The 21,293-nt window shown below is 49.1% G+C and overlaps 1 protein-coding gene across 7 annotated transcripts in view; it reads right to left on the bottom strand.

Annotated features, from left to right (window-relative positions):
• PHLDB3 (pleckstrin homology like domain family B member 3) overlaps positions 1–21,293 on the bottom strand; it is a 220,461-nt gene that overhangs the window by 10,419 nt on the left and 188,749 nt on the right. For 5 of the 7 annotated variants that reach the window (XM_085615668.1, XM_085615665.1, XM_085615666.1 and 2 more), the window contains 3 exons: positions 7,621–7,749; positions 6,853–7,075; positions 6,642–6,727 (listed from right to left, as the gene is read on the bottom strand). In XM_085615668.1, the coding sequence (XP_085471794.1) occupies positions 6,642–6,727; positions 6,853–7,075; positions 7,621–7,749 (438 nt within the window). The remainder of the gene's footprint in view (positions 1–6,641; positions 6,728–6,852; positions 7,076–7,620; positions 7,750–21,293) is intronic. The other 2 variants (XM_085615667.1, XM_085615670.1) reach the window with 1 other exon arrangement.

Below are 21,293 nucleotides of genomic sequence, written 5' to 3'. Positions count from 1 at the left end.
ACCGCTCACCAACACTAGGTCTTTTAGTTGCCCGTGAGCCTGATTCCATTGACGTGCTAAGCACTCCTGAAGCGGGCGCATATGTAGTCTCGCGTGTGGGACTATGAAGATGCAGGAGGCCATCATGCCTATCAACTGCATGAACACTCGCGCAGGAAGGGAGTGTTGTGGTTTGAACTTGGAAATCAGCATTTGCATGCTGTTGATCCTCACTAAATTTGGCTGAGCTGTGGCTGCCAGAGTGTCTATGGTCGCACCTAGGTACTGTTGTACGTGTGCGGGTTGGAGATGTGATTTTGGGTAATTTAGTGAGAACCCCAGACTGTGAAGAAGGTGAATGGTGTGGGACATGTGGCTGGCACATTGCTGGGCTGACTTAGCCTGAACAAGCCAGTCGTCCAGGTAAGGGTAGACGTGAATGTGTTGCCTCCGTAGATGTGCAGCCACAGTAGCTAGGCACTTTGTGAAAACTCTGGGTGCTGTTGTCACGCCGAAGGGGAGAACCTTGAATTGGTAGTGCTGCCCTTGAATAGTGAACCTGAGATATTTTCTGTGTGAGGGGTGAATGGGTATGTGGAAATACGCGTCTTTGAGATCTAGCGTGGCCAGGAAGTCTCCCTGTTTGAGCAGCGGGAGGACTTGTTGCAGGGTGAGCATGTGGAAATGCTCTGAGAGAATGTAGCGGTTGAGGGGTCTCAGGTCTAGTATAGGTCTGAGTGACCCGTCCTTTTTTGGTATTAAGAAGTACAGGGAGTATATCCCCGTGCCTTGCTCGTGGACGGGTACGACCTCTACTTGGCCTTTTTCCAGCATACTTATCACTTCCTGCTGTAAGAGCGCTAAGTGCTCTGAGGACATAGGACGGTGTTTTGGCGGTATTGTGGGTGGAGTGGAGGTTAATTCTAGGCAGTAACCGTGTTTGATAATATCTTTGACCCACCTGTCCGTAGTGATGGTGTTCCACGTGGACAGGAACCTTTGTAGCCTTCCCCCGACAGGTGTTATGTGGTCGGGAGGAAGGGAGAGGGCGTCACTGTTTGTTCTTGGGGGAGGACCTGGTATTGCCGTATCCGCGTCCTCTGCCCTTTGTGCTGGAGCCACGATACCCACCCCGGGTGTTTTTATCGTAGGTACTTTGTGTGTTGCCCTTGTTGTAGGTTTGCTGTGACCCCTGTCCTCTGCCTGCACCTCTATTCCCGGGGCGACGAAAGGAGCCACTCCGAAAGGTCTGTGTTTGGAGAGCCCCCATGGACTTTGCAGTGTCTGTGTCCTTTTTTATTTTCTCTAGGGTGGCGTCAACTTCTGGCCCGAATAAGTAGTCGGGGTTGACCGGCTGATTGAGGATGTCATTTTGAACCTCAGGTTTGAATCCGGAGATTCGTAACCAGGCGTGTCGTCGTAGCATGACGCTGGTGTTTATTGCTCTGGCAGCTGTATCTGCGGCATCCAGTGCACACTTAATGGATGCGTTAGCGAGGAGTTGTCCCTCCCTGATGAGGATCTCTGCTCCCTCTTTGTATTGGTCAGGGAGATGTTGGAGTAGGGTTTCTAATGTGTCATAGTGTGCGCGATCGTAGCGAGCTAGGAGCGCCTGTGTATTGGCAATACGCCATATGTTAGCTGCCTGGGCTGCAACCCGTTTGCCGGAGGTCTCTAGCACCTTGGACTCTTTGTCCGGGGGAGGAGCATCCCCAGTTGTTTGCGAGTGCGCCCGTTTGCGAGCATTTGCGACTACGATGGAATCCAGAGGCAACTGGCCTCTAATGTACGTAGGGTCCCCAGGCGCCGACCTATATTTTTTGTCGATCCTGGGGTTTATCACTCTTGCCCTGGTGGGTTCTTTGAAAATGCCCTTTGCTGGTTTGAGGACACCTTTCAACATGGGTAGAGTTTTGATATTCCTTTCTGAGGATGCGAAAGTATCCATTAGAAAATCGTCCTCGATTGTGTCAGAGTGGAGTTGCACACCATGATTTTCCGCAGCACGTTCAATTAGGGCGTTGAATGCGGCAGTGTCCTCTGTGGGAGACGTTTTTGCGCCATAGAGCTGCGTGTCCTGTGTATCCATAGGTGCACCTGTGTCTACAGGGTCATCCCAAGCCTGGTCAGGGTCCTGTTGGCCCTCAGGGTCCATCTCTCTTGGGTAGGGGATGTCGTCACCCATATAGTCCTCCAAAACGTCGGTTTCGGAGTGTGTTGGAGAGAAGGACTGTGGATCTGGGTAGGAGGTATGGAGACGTTCGTAAAGAACTGGTTCCGAATCTGCTGGCAGCTTTTTCTTTAGCGGGATCCGGTAGGAGTCCAAATTGTGTTCGGAAGATATTCTCCGCTTGTGGAGCATAATTCTGCCGGTGTCGGCATCGATGATGTGGGATGGTGACGTCTCCGTAGGAGAGCGTTTGGCAGGTGTGATCCTAGTTTGGGTGACACGAGTTCTTATTTCAAACATTTTTGGCGCCGTGGATGGTGGCAGGCCAAAAGTGATATGGGGTGTTGCTGGAGAAGCTTTTTGAGCTTTTTTCGGCTCGGGGCCCGACGTGTCCTGGAGGGCTGCCTTTTCTTTGATGCGTTGCAAGGACTCTGCAACTTGTCGCACCTGGAGCGCCGACGGTTGTTTGGCGCAGAGCGGTTCTGTAGAGGCAGGCGTGGGCTTCTTCGGGGCCACGGGGTCATCGAGTCGAGGAGAGGCTGTAGCCGTCGACGGCGTCGATGATTGGGCCTTAGGTGCTGCTTTCGAAGTGGTGTGCGACGCAGCGGCCATTTTGACCTTCGTGGCCGGAGCCGATTGTTTCGGTGCCGGGTGCCGAGGCGGTTTGTCGGTACCGATGGCCTTTTTCCGTGTGTCGGCGCCGACGTCTGCTGCTGCGAGTTCGGCACCGAAGTCCCGTTTGGTGCGGTCGGTGCCGACGGGTTTTGCTGGCGTCGAAGGTGTAGTGGGCTTCGATCCGACCAGTACCACTTTCAGTTTCGGTTTCTGTGGAACCGACACGACTTTTGGTTTCGGTTTCGAGGAAGGGAAACCAGCCGTTTTGGGTCCTAATGGCTGTCGCTGAATGTCCGAGGCCGGGCCCGAGGGCGGGGCCGAAGAACTGCGGGATAGGTCTTGGGTAAGGCCCGAAGGCGATCCCTCGACCGGAGCCATAGACTGACGCACTGGGATATCCTCCGTCTGTACGGGTAGGCCTTGCTCGTCACCGGAGCCACTTTCTTCGGCCCCTAAGGCCTCATCGTAGTCTCCTACCTCGGTGTCGTCTTCATCTCTGTGAAAGAGTTGTTCTTCGATGTCTTCCGATCCGGAATCATGTTCGGAAGCGGGGCTGGAGGGTAGGTTCTCCACGCCTTCCACATCTTCGTCCTCGGCGCTGAAGATGTTGGTCGGGCCGGTGCCGCTTGCTGCGCTTCAAGTCTCACCGCTCGTCGATTCCGAAGAGTCTTCTTGGATCGGAATCGGGCACAGGCCATACATGTGGATTCGTCGTGATCCGGTGAAAGGAATTTGTTGCACACCGGGTGGACGTCGACATGGGGATATTTCGCATTGCAAACAGGACACCGCTTGAATGGTGTCCTCGATTCCATCGTCGATGGTGTCGATGGTCGATGCGAAAAAGTTGTTTCAGAAGTTAATAAACTAACAAGTAACTGTCGATACCGATCGGGAACAGTACCGACGCGAACTAAAGGCCTTTTGGCCTGAAAAAAGTTTTCTCTAACTTGAGTCAAGATAAGCACATCCGAACCCAATGGCGGAAAAAAAAAATCTGAGGATGGAGAGGATGCCCATGCGCACTGTGGTCCAGGGGAGGAGTCACCTATCTCAGGATACTTCGAAGACTCTTCCAGGACAACAACGTGCAAACATCCGGACCCAACACTAGGCGGCGATCTATGCACAGATATGAATTCAGCAGCCCACATGCCTCGAACCTATTTATATCCTCCAACACACATATATACTGCCTCTCACATATGTAGTTACTCTCACATATACAACTAAGATATACATTCACTCACTAACACACCCATACACACACTCACCCACCCATTCAGTCCATCACAGATGCACTCTTAACCATGCACCCAGTGAATCACCCACTCACACATCTAAGTATAGAGTCACACACACCCCACCCACACAAACACTCAGGCACCCATACAGATACTCAGACAACCAATCAATAACCCATATAGACACTCATGTAGCTATTCGCAAACCCATGCAGCTGCTTACACACCAACAGACAGACGGATACAGACATTCACACAGTTTACTCACTAACCCATGCATTCAGTAAGAGAAGTTTAATCACTCACTTATAGTCAGTCACGCACCTACTAAATCATCTATTCAGACACTTACACACCCACTCATTCTTCAATATGCCTTTCCCTATATATATTAAACATATTTAAACTTTACAGAAACACACAGTCACCGGATGATGTCATCAGTGATGTCATTTGAGATGTCATCAGTGATGTCACTGACCATGTCATGAGTGATGTAATATGTGACGTCATCAGCAGTGCATTGCGAGTTATAGTTAGCTGAACTAACTATAGTGGGGGAATTTCTATGGTTTTGTACGAGTGAAATGTTCAACTAACTATAACGTGCCTGAAACCTATGGTTTTTTCAGTGAATTTCAAAGGTTTTTTAAATGCTAGTTTCTAACTATGCCTACAGAGGTAGGACATGTGATGAAAGAAGAAGAAACGCACAGAAAGAAAAAAAAGAAATGCAGAAAGAAGCAACAGAAGTCCACAAAGACGAAGAAAGGTGCAAGAAGAAGTAGAGATGTGCCCACAACTTTTTCAGACGGGTACTGGTGGTAACTGACTAACCAGGCCTAGAGCCAGTGCTATGCTAAAAGACACTTACAATACAGTGAAAACACCTACATACACTAGGGAACACTATGCGTTGGGGTACCTCTTAAAACGTGCCACGGGGCTCGTTTGCACACTGGTTAAGGGGGAGGGGGGTGAGGGGACATGTGTGCAAACATGTCCTGTGGCCGTTTTAAGATGGGGGATAAAGTCCCCTTGAAACCTGAGGGTCCCTGGGGTCATACTAGCCCACCAGGTACCTCCAATAAGCACCACAGAGCTGCGTTGCAGAGAGGTGTAAAAAGGGGCATGGCCTGGACCACCTCTCTGCAACACAGCGCAGTGGCGCTTACTGGAAGCACCTGGTGGACTAATTGGCCCCAGAGGCCCTCAGGAATTAATTCCCCAACTTAAAACGCGCCACAGGGCGTGTTTGCACACGTCACCTCAGGCCCCGTCCCCTCCCCTCCCTTCACCACTGTGCAAACACGGCCTGTGGCCGTTTTAAGTTGGGACATTAAGTCCCCTTGAATCCGGAGGGTCCCTGGGGTCCAACTAGCCCACTAGGTACCTCCAGTAAGCGCCACAGAGCTGCGTTGCACAGAGGTGTAAAAAGGGGCGTGTCCTGGACCACCTCTCTGCAACGCAGGCCCGTGGCGCTTACTGGAGGTACCTGGTGGCCTAGTTGGCCCCCAGGGCCTCTTAGGATTAAAAGGGACTTAATTCCCCAACTTAAAACGTGCCACAGGGCGTGTTTGGACACATGTCCCCTCAGGCCCCGCCCCCTCCCTTCACCACTATGCAAAGGCACCCCGTGGCACGTTTTAAGTTGGGGGATTAAGTCCCCTTGAATCCTGAGAGTCCCTGGGTCCAACTAGCCCACCATGTACCTCCAGTAAGGCCATAGAGCTGCGTTGCAGAGAAGTGTAAAAAGGGGAGTGGCCTCTGAATGTATATATATATTTATATTAGACACACAACTGGGGATAGCTCTGTGTCCTATGCATAAATGATCCCCCTTAGGTATGACCTGTAGGGCCTATGTAATCAGAGGTGCCTGGGGCCTGCGCATGCGAAACCTGAGACTTCAGGATTAGCTCTGCTGTCGTTAGCATGAGCCTAAAATACTGGGTGAGAGCATAGCCTTTATCATAAACCCAATTAATTCCATCTTCCAATACTCATGTGACATCGCGATTTTGAACACCCATGACCCCAAGACTGCCAACACAAAAAAAGATTCCACCCACATTCAGCCTATGTAGGAAACTATCCACGCGCAGCCAGTCAGTGAACTGGTGCAAAGACAGTAAGAAGTATAATAATGTCTATCACAGTCGTTAACCACAAAACAGAACCACAAGCATCCAAGAACTTTTCCTGATCCACTTATATCATCCTGATGAAGGCTCACCCAATTACGGAAGAATCAGAACTGGATTCTCACACCAGTAGGGCAAATAAATGAATACCTTTTCAAGAAATAAGAGCTCTGATTTTAGGGTCAAACTGGGGCGGACACCTTCTCTTTTGCTGGAATTGTGCCTTCCCAGACAGGAATTGACAAAACAAATGAAAGACATAGGAGGTCCTTGTCACATTTTGATAGAATTATGATAAGGCCTGTTCTTTCCTTTCCTTGCTGTATTCTGCGGCTTTTATGTGTCTAGGCTCGAAACCATGAAGTACGCTTAGTTGTTTAAAGTTACTTTTTCTATCATGTTTGTCAATTTACCAAAGCCTGTCCAAATAAATTACTCCTCTCCAAATCTCATGCCTTTCTTAACAGGCAATAATACTCCCTGTCGTACCTTGAAGGCGCTCCGCAGGTGGTCGTAGTACACCTCTTCTATTGCCTGGAAGTAGATCACCCCCTTCAGCTTCTGTTCCTCCTTATCTGCAGAGAGAGCAGTGAGTCAACGTTAGAAAGAGAAGGACCAGGGAAGAAGGGAGAGGTTCTATGGATGACTCTGGACACCCTGGTGGCTCTGAACTCTAGCTAAATATAGTGAGGACAATTACCTACAAAGTAGGCCAGCCGGCGCTTCTGGCGGTCGAAGACGAACCAGCGCTTCTTCCAGGTCTTGATCCGGCCACCCATCTTCACCAGAAAGCCCTTGCAGGAGGTGGCTGAGACGGTCACATGGCTGCAGGTCTCCACGCTGTGACCCGATGCCTCTAGGTGGGTTTTCAGGTCCAGGAGCGGTCTGCGGCCAGTAGCTGGCTGCACAGGGGTCTTCGTCTGCTAGGAGGGGAAAGAGGACATGACAGGTGTTTTATGGCTGACACAGGTTTGGAACAGTAGTGTGCTGGTGTGCAGTAGATCCTAGAATGAACAATTGTGCTTTTTTTAAGACTGTCCAAAGGTTCTGGCTTAGATGGAAAAATGTGAAGTCTGGTACGTCTGAAAGGACATGGCTGAACAGAGGGAGTTGCTTGTCAGATGCTAGCCAGTTTCATCATCCAATCAAGAAAGCTTACAATCCCCCTAAATGCCAATCCAGCTCGGCCACTGTAACTCAGGATATTATTTTACTATCTCAGAATAAATAAAATATTAGTGTAAAAAAATGTGTCTGAAATAGGATGAATGTGGAAGAGTTATCGCAAACATTCTGAAACGCTTAGTAATGCTAAACATTAGCTCATAGGTGAAATATATAGAAAGTTTCAATATCTGTGTTAGCGGATTAATGTAGAACCCAACCCAGCAGAGGGGGTTGTCTTGATGTATTACTGGGAGAGGTCAATTACCGATTCTCTGGGGACGCCCTGTTGCCCCTACAGTACCTGAGAAGAGGTAAGCACTGGCAGCGGAGCCAACGGGGGCACTGGTCCAGTAGACGGGAGCTCTGTGGTCTGGCGCGGCTCCATCGCCTCCTTCCGTTTGGCTTCCTCTACAGCTGCTCGTTTGGTTTCCTAAATGGAGAGAATCAATGAAAAAAACAGAAGGTGAGAACAGGGTACTCTGATACACAGGAGACAGACAAAGACAAGCAAGATTTCCTGTGTGCCACCCTCAACTCAGTGCCCCAAAACAGGATCAGCCAAGAGCATTGTACGTGATCTCAACGTAAACTGTTTGTAGGCCTTCGACAACTTGCAGAGAGAAGATGTGTTATATAGACTACTGTAATAGCCTGTTTGTGGGTCTCCCGGGGTCCTTTCTTAGCGTTCTGCAGCTCAGTCAAAACCTAGCTCTTCACATTGTTTGCATGCTCCGCTAGATTTGACCAGGTCTCAGAAGCAACAGGACCCCTTTATTGGCAGTTGGCCAAGGAGTTTAGTTTAAGGCTCTCTGCATCACGCACACTCATCTTCTGACTAATTCTTGAAATCAAAATCAAGAAGCATATGGAAGATAATTTAAAAGAATACAAGTAGAAGAAAACACACCGCCACCTAAACTTGGCCTTGGTAGGCATATGCTTGCAATATAAAAATGAAATAAAGCAGCAGGCAGCCATTTTGCAATGGTACTGTATATAGTGCATTGGTATTGCGTTACAACATAGCTCTCATATTTAGAGGAACGTTTCGGCCATGGGGCAGAGGTAAAATCAATGATACTCTATGCACAATACCATTTCAAGATGGACGCTCAGTAAACATTGTAGCAGGTGGCCATCTTCAAATGGTAAAGTATATATCACTGTTGTACAGAGCCAAGCTGGCACACATAATGCTTCCGGTGGCCATATTGGAACTGTTAAACAATGATGAACTATTGATAATATCAATACAATATGTTCACCGAGTTTAGAAATAGCAGCCACAGAGAAAGGAGCACACAGTAGGCAAAAAGAGTGGCAAGTGAGCAGCCCAGTAGGATTGTCTGGGCAGCTGCAGGAAGCTCTCCAAGGAGACAAGGCAAAGAAATTAAAGGGGAACTAATAGATTAAAAACTGGAAATCTAAAGGACTGGAGACATTGAATCACGCTAATTTTCAAGCGGATGTGCATGTGTGACCAGGCCAAATGGCGTTAACATGAGGCAAGAGACAATGGCAGAAATGAGGCTAACACACTGCCCCAAGCAGTATGCTATAACGAGAAGCAGAATGTAAAGGAAATTCAGATAGAAAAATGATGACTCAGGGACCTTCTGTATATGCATATAGAGTTTTTTTTGTTAGAAGCGCCTGACAAACGAGTACACATGCCGGGCCCTCCTAAGAGGGTGTTTCCAAGGATTATCAAAGTGCAAATCTTACCCCACAGCTTCTGCCATAGGGCGTGGCCAATCTACTAAAATCCTTGATTACTACAGTAATCTGAGAGATTACATATACCAAATAACTGCCGCATGCATTAATACAGTGTGATATAAATCCATCCTTACAGGTCATAATAAGCAGATCGGACATATGGCATTATTGCTTCGTTAAACGTAACCAGCTAAAATCTACTATAATGAGCATAGGCTTTCCGAACAATAACCGTTAAGTATAGAGACATATAATTAAAAATATGTGCACAATTAGAGTTACCAAAACAATTTACATCCCACCTAAGAGTGCCTAAGAAGGATTCTCACAATACATACCTTCTAACCCTAGGGTTGTATGACCAACACCAGACCCCTTTTTCTGTTACATCAATCTATGAGAATCCATGTAACACAACATCCGTTTACAGAACTGCACACAGTTTTACAGCAATCCTCCTTTTCAGGCGTATTGGCTTTAGAACATGAGTTTCACTATAAATAAGTCAGGCCTACTGCTCTTGTCATAGCCTTTCACAACAAAGAGATCTGACCTATGGCATACACCATACACTTTCCCAATGAAACAATGAGGCCTACAGCCTCCATCACTGGGTTGTCCCAATTATCAACTCGAGCCTACTAAATTCTGCAAAACCTTTCCAACAGGCAACCTTCTGACATACTTTCAGAAAATTAGAAATAATCAAAGGAAGAGGCCAGTGAGGAATCCAAAACGGTTGCCTCTTACAATAATCTGTGAGAAAGCATACAAAGCAATACCGGTCATCAGAATTTCACAGTTTAGTAAGAATCCACCCTTAAATACCTATTGATTTTATCCTAGGATTTTCACACTAAATATGTCCGGCCTACTGCCTTAGTGCTACTTGTTCATAAATAACGGATCTGGCTCAGAGCCTTGGTCACTGGCATACTACCACAACAACCTAAGTCTTGCGGTATTGAGCAGAAGCTGTCCCACAAAGCAGAAAATGTGAAACAAGCACTCATTTTCAGTGGAAGCACAACACCTGTCCAATCAAATGCTATACTCAAGACAACAGCAAGAGGGCGGCGCGTAAGCCCCTTTCTCAGTAGTACGTATGAAAGCTCATTTTCTGTTGAGCCGATAAGGTCAAGAAAAGAAAAGCTGTAGAGGTGGAGCTCAAGACTGATGTCCACTCAACTGAGAAAACAATGGCATGAAAAGTGAAGAAGGACAACAACTATGAAGTTAATGCTACCCCATCTGGACTTCTGCCCTTAGGACCACTGGAACTGTACAGCAATACACGGCTGCTTTATGTGGCACAGGAGAGGTCGGTTGTATGGCATGCTATGAAAGGGAAGTAAATCAAAGAGGTACATGAGGAGTCATTATCTATGTGATTTGAATTTCTTTTTTTTTTTAATTGAAAGAGCTCTAAATGTGTGTTTCACGGCCTGATCAGCGCTCCATAGGCCCCTGATGATCAGTTTCTCCACGTGGACTCCCCGCCCCGTGTTGGATGCGTCTGTTGTGATGATTACAGAGGGGACTGGTTGTTTGAAAGGTCTGCTCATTGCAATGCTGTTTGCACTCCAACACTGTACTGCTCTGTATTCTCTGTCTGTGACGACCACAGCATCCGCCCAACTTCTGGTTGCCTGTGACAATTGCTGCCGTAGCCACGCTTGAAGTCGTCGGATGCGAAGTCTTGCATGGGGCATTAAGCCTATGCAAGATGCCATCATGACCATTAGATTCCCCACAGTCCTCACTGTCGAACTCTGGTCCTTCTGGTAGAGGCGAGCTTGCTCTGTCACTTCCTGGGCTCCTTGTTACCGGGAAGGCCTTGGCCTCCAGCAAACTTAGTCTCGCTCCTAGGAAGGTCTGCTCCCTCTCTGGATGTCTAGATAACTTTTCAAGGTAAACAGAGATGTCTAGTTTGTGGACAGCCTTTACCACTACCTCTATGTTGCACTGACACTGTTTGAATGGTTTTGCCATTACCAGCCAATCGCCTAAGTATGGGTATACATTTATTCCCTGCCTCCGCGGATGTGCTGCTACTACAGCGAGGCTCTTTCTGAAAACCCTTACAGCGGACTTTATCCCATCGGTTAGAACCCTGAACTGCTTAATGTACCTTGTCTACGACAAATCGCGGGACCTTCCTGTGTCTGCTGTTCATTGGTACATGCAGGTACACATCCTTGAGGTCTATAGTTGCCATATAGTCCCCTCAGAAATGGAATGACCTCCTGCAGTGTTGGCATCTTTAAACTTTGTATCTTTATAAACGCGTTCAAGACTCGTAGCATGGGTCTGGGCATCTTTTTCAGGTTCGCGACGAGAAAGTAAAGGGAGTAGAATCCTTGGTTAGTTTCTGTTATTGGTACCCTTTCTATTGCATTCCTGTGTAAGAGGTCCGTGACCACTTGGCGTAGATGCAGCTTGGTTGAGTGAGTGTAGGGGGTTTTCTCAAGCGTTCTATGTAGTAACCATGTTGGTTTATGTTGATTATCCATCTGTGGGAGGTGATGTTCTTCTGCTCTTGGGCACAACCTCTGAGCCCACCTCCTAGAGATGGTTTGTGGACGAGGACCACTGTTGGTAAGTGACTCGCTGGAGGGTCCTGACCCCCGCAGAGTGATTCCTCCGCCTCTGGTTCTCCCTCAGCGAGTGTGTCTTGGTAGTGAGGAGTTCCGGCCCGTGATGGTGTGCCACACTGCGGTGTGAAGGCACAGAGTGATCTGGAAGGTTATAAACTTCACTATGAGGGCATTCTTTTCCTGGATGTAAGGGAGATCTGAACTTAAGGCCTTGTTCTCCATCATGAATCGTTGCGCAGCATCAACTGTAGGACCTAGAAGGCTCTCCCCGTAGTGGCATGTTTATGGCCGATGCTAGAACCTCCAATTAAAAACAGATACCTGTAGCCGGCTTGCCTTTTTAGAGTGGAGGCCACACACTGCTCTCGGCCGGTCCAGTCCACAGCATCACATGCCGACTTTAGGCAGGTTTTGGTAATGGCTTTGCCTTCGTCTTTGAAAGTCACTGCTCCATTCGTGAATTGCTCAGAGAGTTGTTGCACTAGGTCTGAAATTCGTCCTACTGTTGATGGCCACATCAGTTTAGCTCATGCTAGAGTCGGCAGTGTGGCCCTCTGTTGCCTCCGATCTTCCTATCTTGTGGCCCATCATGTCCCCACCTTACGCTCTTTCTCAGGAGTGGGCCCCATGGTGATTGGTGCTCTTTGCATGTGCTGGTGACTATGACCGAGTCTACTGTCACATTGCACCTGATGTAAGGTGGGTCCAGTGTTGAGTGCCTGTATTCGTTATCTACGCTTGGCGTTACCGCATTGGCTGCCGCTGGGTTTCTGATGGCCTCTCGTCCATCATCCAGGACGCTGAGCAGCACAGACTGGTACTGATTCTTTTTCATCGGGTAGTCTTGTTTCAAGGAAGAAACATAAATCATTCTGTTCCGCTATCATTTGTGTCCTATAAATCTCTGCTGTCCTTTTTATTAGGGCATTACTTAGGGATGTCATCTGACGATGATGGTTTAGCTGCAATCGCTTTGCGAGACATGCACTATATACTGTAGTGTGGAAGTTTCATGGAAGCTCCACCCACTCTCTGCCCATTGGCTTTTGTCTTAAATGTTGCCTTCCGATTGGATTGAGGCGTGTTAGTCCCTCTTCAGTCATCATTTGTATCCTTACACGGCTATTGGCCCCTTTACTCCTAACACTATTTTCTTCCCTGTCTCCCCACCCCACCGCCCCCTCCCTCAGTCTGTGACTTCTCACCCTCCCCCACCACCCACTCCCGTTCATGTTTTCTCGCCTGCCGTTCAAGATGTGTGCTGTACAAAAACTTCTCGTGTTTAATGAACGAGATTTTAATGTTACTCTAAATATAATAAGACTCTAGGCAACATTTGGGGTATGCATGGCAACCGACGCGTCTTAGTTCACAAATGGCATTGTTGTCGGGCGGGAGGAGTAGCAGTGTTTTAACTCATGCTTAAAACAAGCACTTTTAATAACTTCCTCTCAATTCAGTGCTATAATCTTGTGTACTGAGGTGACGCGCTAAAGAAATGCACTTTTTTGAATTCTGAAGAGACATTATCGCACATTTACATCATGTTTACTCTATGATTAACATGCCGATCATTTTCAAGGCTCGCCCACTGGCTCGTATACGCTTGGCTCGTCTCCGGCTGGCTCTACCTGTTAATTAATATATTGGCTTGTGCACCTCTAACAAAGAGAGGTGAATGGATACATGACGGTGAGCCCGGTAGATGGTAGAGAAATAGACTGGTGCAGACAAACGGAAAAAGTCAGTCTCTAACGCCTCACGTCAGAATCATCACTTTCAAAAACCAGAAAATCTGCCGGCAAATCCCGCATGCCCCAACCTCATCCCCCTCACCAATTCTTAGCAGAAGCGGCAGATTCTGAGCTGTGCCCTGCTGGTGCAGAGGAGCACGGCAGAGTCTGTAGAAGCGCTAGGATCCCTAGCCTCTCCGGGCAGACACCTAAGCCTTCCAGGTGCTTTCACACTCAGGATAAATGAATACATTTTTTTCTGTGCTTTAGTCGCCCCTCTGTGAGCACTGTCTGGTAGATGAAGCTCTGTGTTAATAAACACGTTCAGAGAGGTGGTTGTGTACAAACAAACAGTCACAATACCGTACATTTTGAACGTGTAGTTAAGTACCTGCTCATCGAGTACCTGATTGGCTGATCATTCCATGGCACCACCAAAATTACATTTGGACACATTTGCTCAACTGTAAAACACTCCCTTCTATGGGTCATTTAACAACTCTGGGCTTTGGGGTTAGTAACCTACTTTGGATGCTGTGTAAAAGAGTAAATACAAAAATTAATGCAATGAAACTAAGCAACCAGTACTGTCTAAAACACTGTGAAAACTGACACGCATTCTGGCATTTTGTTTAGTTAATGTCGATTTTCTCATACATACGAGTAAAGTACTCTTAATACCTTAATGAAATATGCACTCTTAACTAATAGCACCGGGTGACCTTTGACAACTAGGCAATTAATACGTTTTCATGTACCCCGAAGCCCCCCGGCCCCCCGCCCCCTTGGCAAACTTCATTGCCTTCCAATGTTTGGGGGGTAACCAAGACGCAGGAGAGGGAGTCAAATAGTCTAGAAAATGAAAGGGAAGCCGGGATTCGGATTCACATGCTCCGATCCTGATCGCGTTGGTTAGTCTGTAAGCACTACTTTTATTAATGAGTTTCGCACTAGTAAAGCACCACTGTGTGCATGTGTGGCGACACTTCACCCATGAGGTATGTGCCAAGCAATTGTTGACACAATCCACACTTTTTGTCTTTTTCAATATATTTATTACGAAGTGCAGGACCTTTCCAAGGGATTTTGCACACTACATACATTCACTCCAAAAATAAAACGTGTAGGTAAAAAACATTGCCATTTACAATGTCAATAGCTCTAACTCACAAATGCGAGACCTATTTGCATTGCAAATGCTTGTTTAGGAACGCCCAGACAACATGCTGGATAGGAGAGCAGAGTTTAATGCAGCTGCTTTCTGGGAGTGCAACAGACGTGTTGGGACACAAGTACACAATGCAATGCTGCGGCTTCTTGAAAGCATTAATAGACAACTGGACAAAAACACAACGCGAGGCTGCAGTTTTTGGGAAAGCGCAGAGACAACCGGCTGAACGGGAGAGGCGCTACCCTGCTGCTGCTTCCAAAGCAGGACTTGTTTACACTGCAGTGAAAAGGGAGCTGAAAGTACGGAAAGAGTGGACTCTTAACTACTGCAGAAAGTCGTCCGAGTACCGCGAAACATTTATGAACACTAATGCAAACGAACTTGGACAATGTAAACCTCTGGCCACCAAAATATTCAAAAGTGCACCTTATGTACCCAGGACGAATCCCTCAAGAAGCAGCTCCGATGCGACCACCAACTGTGCAGCACGCTGCTCTACTCTTGCACATTCAGTGTGAGGCACCCTCTGCTGAGATGATTAACAGTGAAGCATACTTATCAGTTCTTTATTTAGGCTGTGGGGGAAGCAGATTCATGACTAATAGACGTGGTTTTGAATTTGAAGGAGTGAGCAAGCGGCAGAGGGCTCGGTGATCTCTCTCCCTACCAGTGAGCCTTCGGCCCCTTAGCTCAGTGAGCAGGTTGTGGGCGTCTTGGTTAAAGAGCGGCAGCGCACATTCATCTGTCCAGAAATGTAATTTTAAACTGATGTCCTTCAAAGTACTACATTTGTAGAGGCGAACACCTAACAGGCTGGGGGAGACCCAGTCTGGGGATATTTTTTTTTTTTTTTTTTTTAAGTATTGTAATTTTAATAATACTTGTTTTACAATTTCAGTCCTGCAGCATAAGCATATTCTGCTTGAACTATTCAAAACAACTGTAGTAAAATGATTTTTAAGTACTACAAAGCTCATATTTTTCTGCTTTCAACTAGCACCAACATCAAGCACTGTTTTTTTTTTTTTTTTTTTTTTTTTTTTTTAAATCTGTTTATTGTTTTAAAGCATGGTACATCTCGCCGTCGTCTGTGATCGGCGTACAGACAAACATAAAACATTGTAACAACATTACAGTTCCGGGCTAATCACAGAACACAAAGTGCACTGCTAAAATACAGCAAACGTCCTGCGGCAGGCACGCAGTACCGACCAACTAGTAGCCACCACCTTGTTAATTTACCTGGGCACAGAAGGAGATCAAACAATATTCAATCAGCCTCATTCAGTGCCGCCTCAGCAAGAAAGCGTCTGAGCGGCTCCCAGATATCCTTGGGTCTGGAGGAGGCGGGCAGCTCCTCTGCATACAGTTCTAAGTTTTCCCGACAGTATACCATGTCCGACAACCATCCACACACCTTTGGTTTAGCTGCACTGTCCCATGTAAACAGGGTGCGCCGCTTGGCCAACAGAAGGGCAACCCTCACAAACCTGCCCACCAAACCCCTCAACTGAGGCACGGAGGTCAGCAGACACACCGCGGGTTCGCACGGAAGCTCAGCGCCAGTCATTTTGTGAATGTGATGTAGCACCTCTCTCCAGTACTCAGACACTGGCCCACAGCCCCACGCAAGATGCAGAAAGTCCGCAGCCCCCTGCCTGCACCGTCTGCAACGATCCGACTCCCTCAACCCCATTCTGTGCAGTCTGGACGGGGTATGGTATATTTGATGTAAGTACTTGAAGTGGATTATACGCAAGTTACCATTAGGGGTGAGGCGGCCCGTTAGCTGACAAATTCGCTCCCAGTCCTCAGTTGATATCTGGGGGACCAGCACAGCATTCCATTTTGCTAAACTACCATCGGGGCCATGAACCGTCTCCTCCTGTACTGCTCTGTATAATTTTGTGATTAGCTTCTTCCTGGACGGGGTCACCAGCAGCAGCTGCAGGGCTTTAAGTGTGGGGGGTTCAGCGGGGAAACAGGGGTAGTGATCTCTCATGGCCCGCCTGAGACGGTGGCAAGTGTACACAAACAGGGGTGTGGGGTTCTGTATGTATGCCAAGTCCCTCTGCTCTAGATAACGGCCCTGTGTGTAAAGGTCCTGCATATGTGTTATACCCGCTTCTTTAAGTGATGTGAGAGGGCCAGCTTCCTGCGCAACTGATAAGGCCGCGTGGTGCACCAATGGCAACGCCGGCGCATATAACGGTAGTCTCTGCGTTCTACGTCCAATCGCCTGCCAGGCCCCAATAGTCATGTCCAATGTGTTAATCTCAGTGCGCGGCGTGTGCCGGACAGTATGCGTTAGTATACCTCTAAGTGGGGTGGGATGGGCGTCCCCGTCTTCCACCGCCACATGTGGGACAAAGCTATGCGGTCTATACCAAAAATACGCATATTGCGCCTGTGCACACAGGTAGTATACATAGAAGTCCGGCGCCGCAAAGCCCCCCCTGTCATACGATAAAGTCAACGTTTTCCAGCTAATCCTAGGGTGTCTTCCACCCCAAATTAACCGCAGTAGTTGGGCACGCAGCGTTATGAAAAATTGTTGGGTCAGCCTAATCGGAATATTACAATATAAATATAGGAAACGCGGGAGAACAACCATTTTTATCACAGCGATACGATCCGCCAGAGACAAGGGGAGGCGCAGCCATCCGTCCACCTGTTGCACTAGTGCGTCATATGCCCTACCATAATTTTCCCGGATCACCACCGCAGGATCACGGTGGACCCACACCCCGAGATATTTCACTGGTTCCGTCGTCCAAATCAAGGGATACTCCATGTGGGGCTGTGACGTGATCATCGTAAGCGGTATGACAACCGATTTGTCCCAATTGATCGCAAGTCCGGAGTACAAACCGAATTTAATGTATTCCCGGAGTACCGGAGATAGGTGTGTCTGGGGATCTCTAATGAACAACACCATATCGTCGGCATACATCGATATGCCCACCGGCCGGAGATTGAAATTTAGGGCGGCCGCCCTGTGACATTGCCGAATCTTGCAAGCCAGTGGCTCAAGGGCCAAGGCGAACAGGAGAGGGGACAGAGGGCACCCTTGTCTAGTACCTCGACCAATCCTAAATGACCCCGACGTGTGGTTACCTACTCGCACCACCGCCGATATATCAGTGTATAAGAGCTGGAGCCACCGTAACGTGACCTCTGGGAAACCAATCCTACGTAATACGCAAAACATATATTGCCATTCCACGGAGTCGAAGGCTTTGGCCGCGTCCAGCATAACAGCGGCTGCCGATAATTCAGGATTGAGGATATGAAACATGGAGAAAATAGTCCGCAAGTTATGGGAGGTGGACCTTTCCGGTATAAACCCGGACTGATCTGGGAGCACCAGACAGTTCATCAGGGGCTGCATTTTTGTGGCTAGAATCTTAGCTAGTATTTTTGCGTCTAGATTGATCAGCGACAGAGGACGGTAGGAGTCGCAACTGGATGATGGTTTATCCTTTTTGAGGAGAGTGATAATCATGGCTTGTCGCAAAGACGGGGGCAGGATGCCGGCCTCATGTGCCTCAGCATACATTTCCAAAATGTGCGGGGCAAGTAGATCAATGTACGCCTTGTAGAATTCGGCCGAGAGGCCATCAGGCCCTGGGGCCTTATTGTTGGGAAGAGACATGATGGCGTCGCGGATATCGTTCACGTCTATAGGTAGGGATAAGTATTCCCTATGGGAGTTGGAGAGCCACGCACATGCTATGTCCGATAAGTAGTCTGTCAAGTCCGCCCCGTTCACCTCACCCTGTGTGGTATAGAGTGTCTTGTAACAGTCCTTAAATTGATCCACTATAGCCTGTGGCCTGAAGTGCTCATTAACGGCGGCATCCACTATTTTGTCAATCTGCTGATGATTTGCCCGAAAGTGCAGCTTAGCGGCCAAGTTCCTGCCGGGTCGTCCTCCCTCCCCATACGCCCTAGCCACGTGCCGCTTCCCCCTGTATTTTATTTCTGTGTCGGCTAGCTTTTCATATTCCGTAAGCAGTGTTTGAATGCGTGCAAGCACCGCCGTGGACGGCGCTGCGTAGTAGTCCCGCTCCAACCCTTCAAGAGCTTTCTCAGTTTTTGCGAGCTGCCCCCTAAGATCTTTCAGAATACATGCGGTGGTGCTAATGCAGACCCCCCGAATCGTTACCTTGAACGCCTCCCATAGTGACGCCTGACGAGACACCGAGCCTGTGTTTTCAGTGAAGTAGTTCACGATGGCCTCCCTAATGGTGTCTGTGTATATAGGATCCCGCAGTGCCTCCGCTCGAAAGCGCCAAGTGAAGGGTCGGTGTGGGTTAGTAGGGATTCGCAGATGTAAGTATACCGGGCTGTGATCCGATAGTGTGCGCGGCAGGTTGTTGACGCCGATCACCCATCTATTTGTCTCCTCACTCAATAGCCAGTAGTCCAGCCGGGACCAGCTGTTATGGGCCGGTGTGATGTGCGTACCCATGCAAGCCTGCTCATTCCGCAACCTCCAGACATCCACCAGCCCCATCTCCGCCATAGCTTCACGGACACACTGAGCCACTTTAAGCGTGCGAGCTCCCGCCGGGTTAGACTTGTCAACTTGGGGGTTGAGATGTGTGTTGAGGTCACCTCCCCATAGCACCGCAGCCTCCGGCCAGGAGCGCACCTTAGCAAGCATCTGTGTAAAGGGGAGTGGGTCATCCACTACTGGACCGTATATATTCAGGATCGTGACATAAGTCATGCCCAGCCTGCCCTGCACTGCCGCCCAGCGTCCCTCCGAATCAGTAGCGGTGTGTGTTGGTAGGAATGGGACACCCTTTTTGACCAGTATAACCACTCCCCGCGCATAAGCCGAGTATGAGGAAGCGAGCCGAAACCCCGCCCATCTGTGAGCCATCGCAGTCTCTGTATGTTTAGTGAGATGCGTCTCCTGCAGTAGTGCAATCTGAATGTTATGCCTGTCTAAGTAGTGTAACACTTGACGTATTTTTTTGGGGGTGTTAAGCCCACGGACATTCCAAGTCAGGCATCGGCAGTCGTCACCCATTGTCTGTATGCACCAGCACAGCTCCAGAGCCTACCGCCACACTACGCTCCGCATCACAACACGCATCTCGCTTCATCTTCTCAGCAGGCACATCAATTGACGTCCCCAATCGCATCCGGAACTGTATTGAACACCCACCCCCCACCCACTTCAGCAACCCAACCTTGCCAAAGACAAACCCCAATTTCGCACACAGAAAAACAAAAACAAAACCAAAAACAGACCCCTGAGGTAGCAATACCAAAGAAAGGTGGGGAGCACCCATCGGGGGAACGTGTTGGCTGCGAATACCTCCCAGTCTTTTGGGGAGGGGCCGCCATACTGTGGCTAATGCTCTCCGTGGGTATCCCACCATCCAAAACGCCTCGCAATCATCCATTGTGCAACTCGAGCTCCCCTAGTACAGCGGCGAAACGTCATCATGAGGGAAACAGCCAGGGAGCCCCAGCCGCCCCCCCGCATCACAGCAGCCAACTGGCGGAGACAGCATGCACACGGCATCGAGACATGCCCGTTACTAGATGTGAACACTTGCACCCGCTGCAACGCCCCAGAGTAAGCACCAAGCTGGTGCACATGAGTCAGAACAAGTGCAATACGAGTACATCGCAGGTATCAACATGTGTAACCCAGTAAGCATCCCACGCAAGTCGGCCCCCCAGCAGTCTGGTAGATCAGGCCCAGGGCAAACTCAGCAACGGTCCATCAAAGTAAAAGGGCCACAGTCAGTCCTCAATCTCGGAAGTGGAAGCGGAGGGCTGCCGCCCCCTTCTCAGCGACTTGGCGTGGTCCATGGCTGCTTTCGGGTTAGTGAATATCTTAGCGGCGTCATCCTTGCCAATCCGAAGACGCGCTGGATATAACATGGCATAGGGGACCTGTTCCTTCATGAGCAGCTTCTTAACGCCGAGAAATTCTTTGCGGGCAGCTTGAACCGTGGCAGTAAAGTCTGGGAAAAAGGAGAGGACATTCCCCTGATAGGTGATCGTGGTTTTCTGACGAGAGACACGGAGCAGTGCGTCCCGATCTCTGAAGTTCAGCAGTCTAGCTATAATGGGGCGCGGTGGAGCCCCCGGAGGCGGACGCGCATTTAAAGACCTGTGGGCGCGTTCAACAGCAAACATGGTGGAGAGATTCGCAGGCTCACAGATATCTCGTATCATCGTTTCGATGTAGTCCTCCAGACGGCCCACATTGGTGGACTCCGGCAGGCCTAAGATTCGTACGTTATTGCGCCGAGAGCGCGCCTCAATATCCTCATTCTTGGCCTGTATCACCGCCAGCAGCCGTGCCATTTCCGCAGTCTTATCGGAAACCTGTTGGAGACCATCTTCATTGTCCGATAGACGTTGTTCTGCCTCGCCCAGGCGCACCCCCTGCTTGTCCAGCCTGGCGGAAATGGAGTCCATGCGTCCACTAAGAGCCTCTATTTTGCCATCGATGGACTGCAGGCTGGCCTGGATCGCCGCCAGTGTCGTGGGGCCCAGCGCGGCAGACTCCAGCTCCGTGTCCGGCGTCACGGGCCGCGAGGGTTTCCCCCCTTTGCGGGGCTCAAACGTGAGCCTTGGTTGTGTTTTGTCCGATTTGCCCATGGTCAAGACCTGACCGAGTGAAGCAGCAGGGGCAGGAGGGGCCGGCAACGCACCCCCAGAGCAGCGGGGGGCAGAACACAGGCCAGCAGCAGGACTCAACCAGGGCCGGAGGGGGGGGGGG

Source organism: Triturus cristatus, chromosome 7 (genome assembly GCF_964204655.1).
Source record: "Triturus cristatus chromosome 7, aTriCri1.1, whole genome shotgun sequence".
NCBI classification, from domain to species: Eukaryota; Metazoa; Chordata; class Amphibia; order Caudata; family Salamandridae; genus Triturus; species Triturus cristatus.
This window is presented reverse-complemented; position numbering and strand designations above follow the sequence as displayed.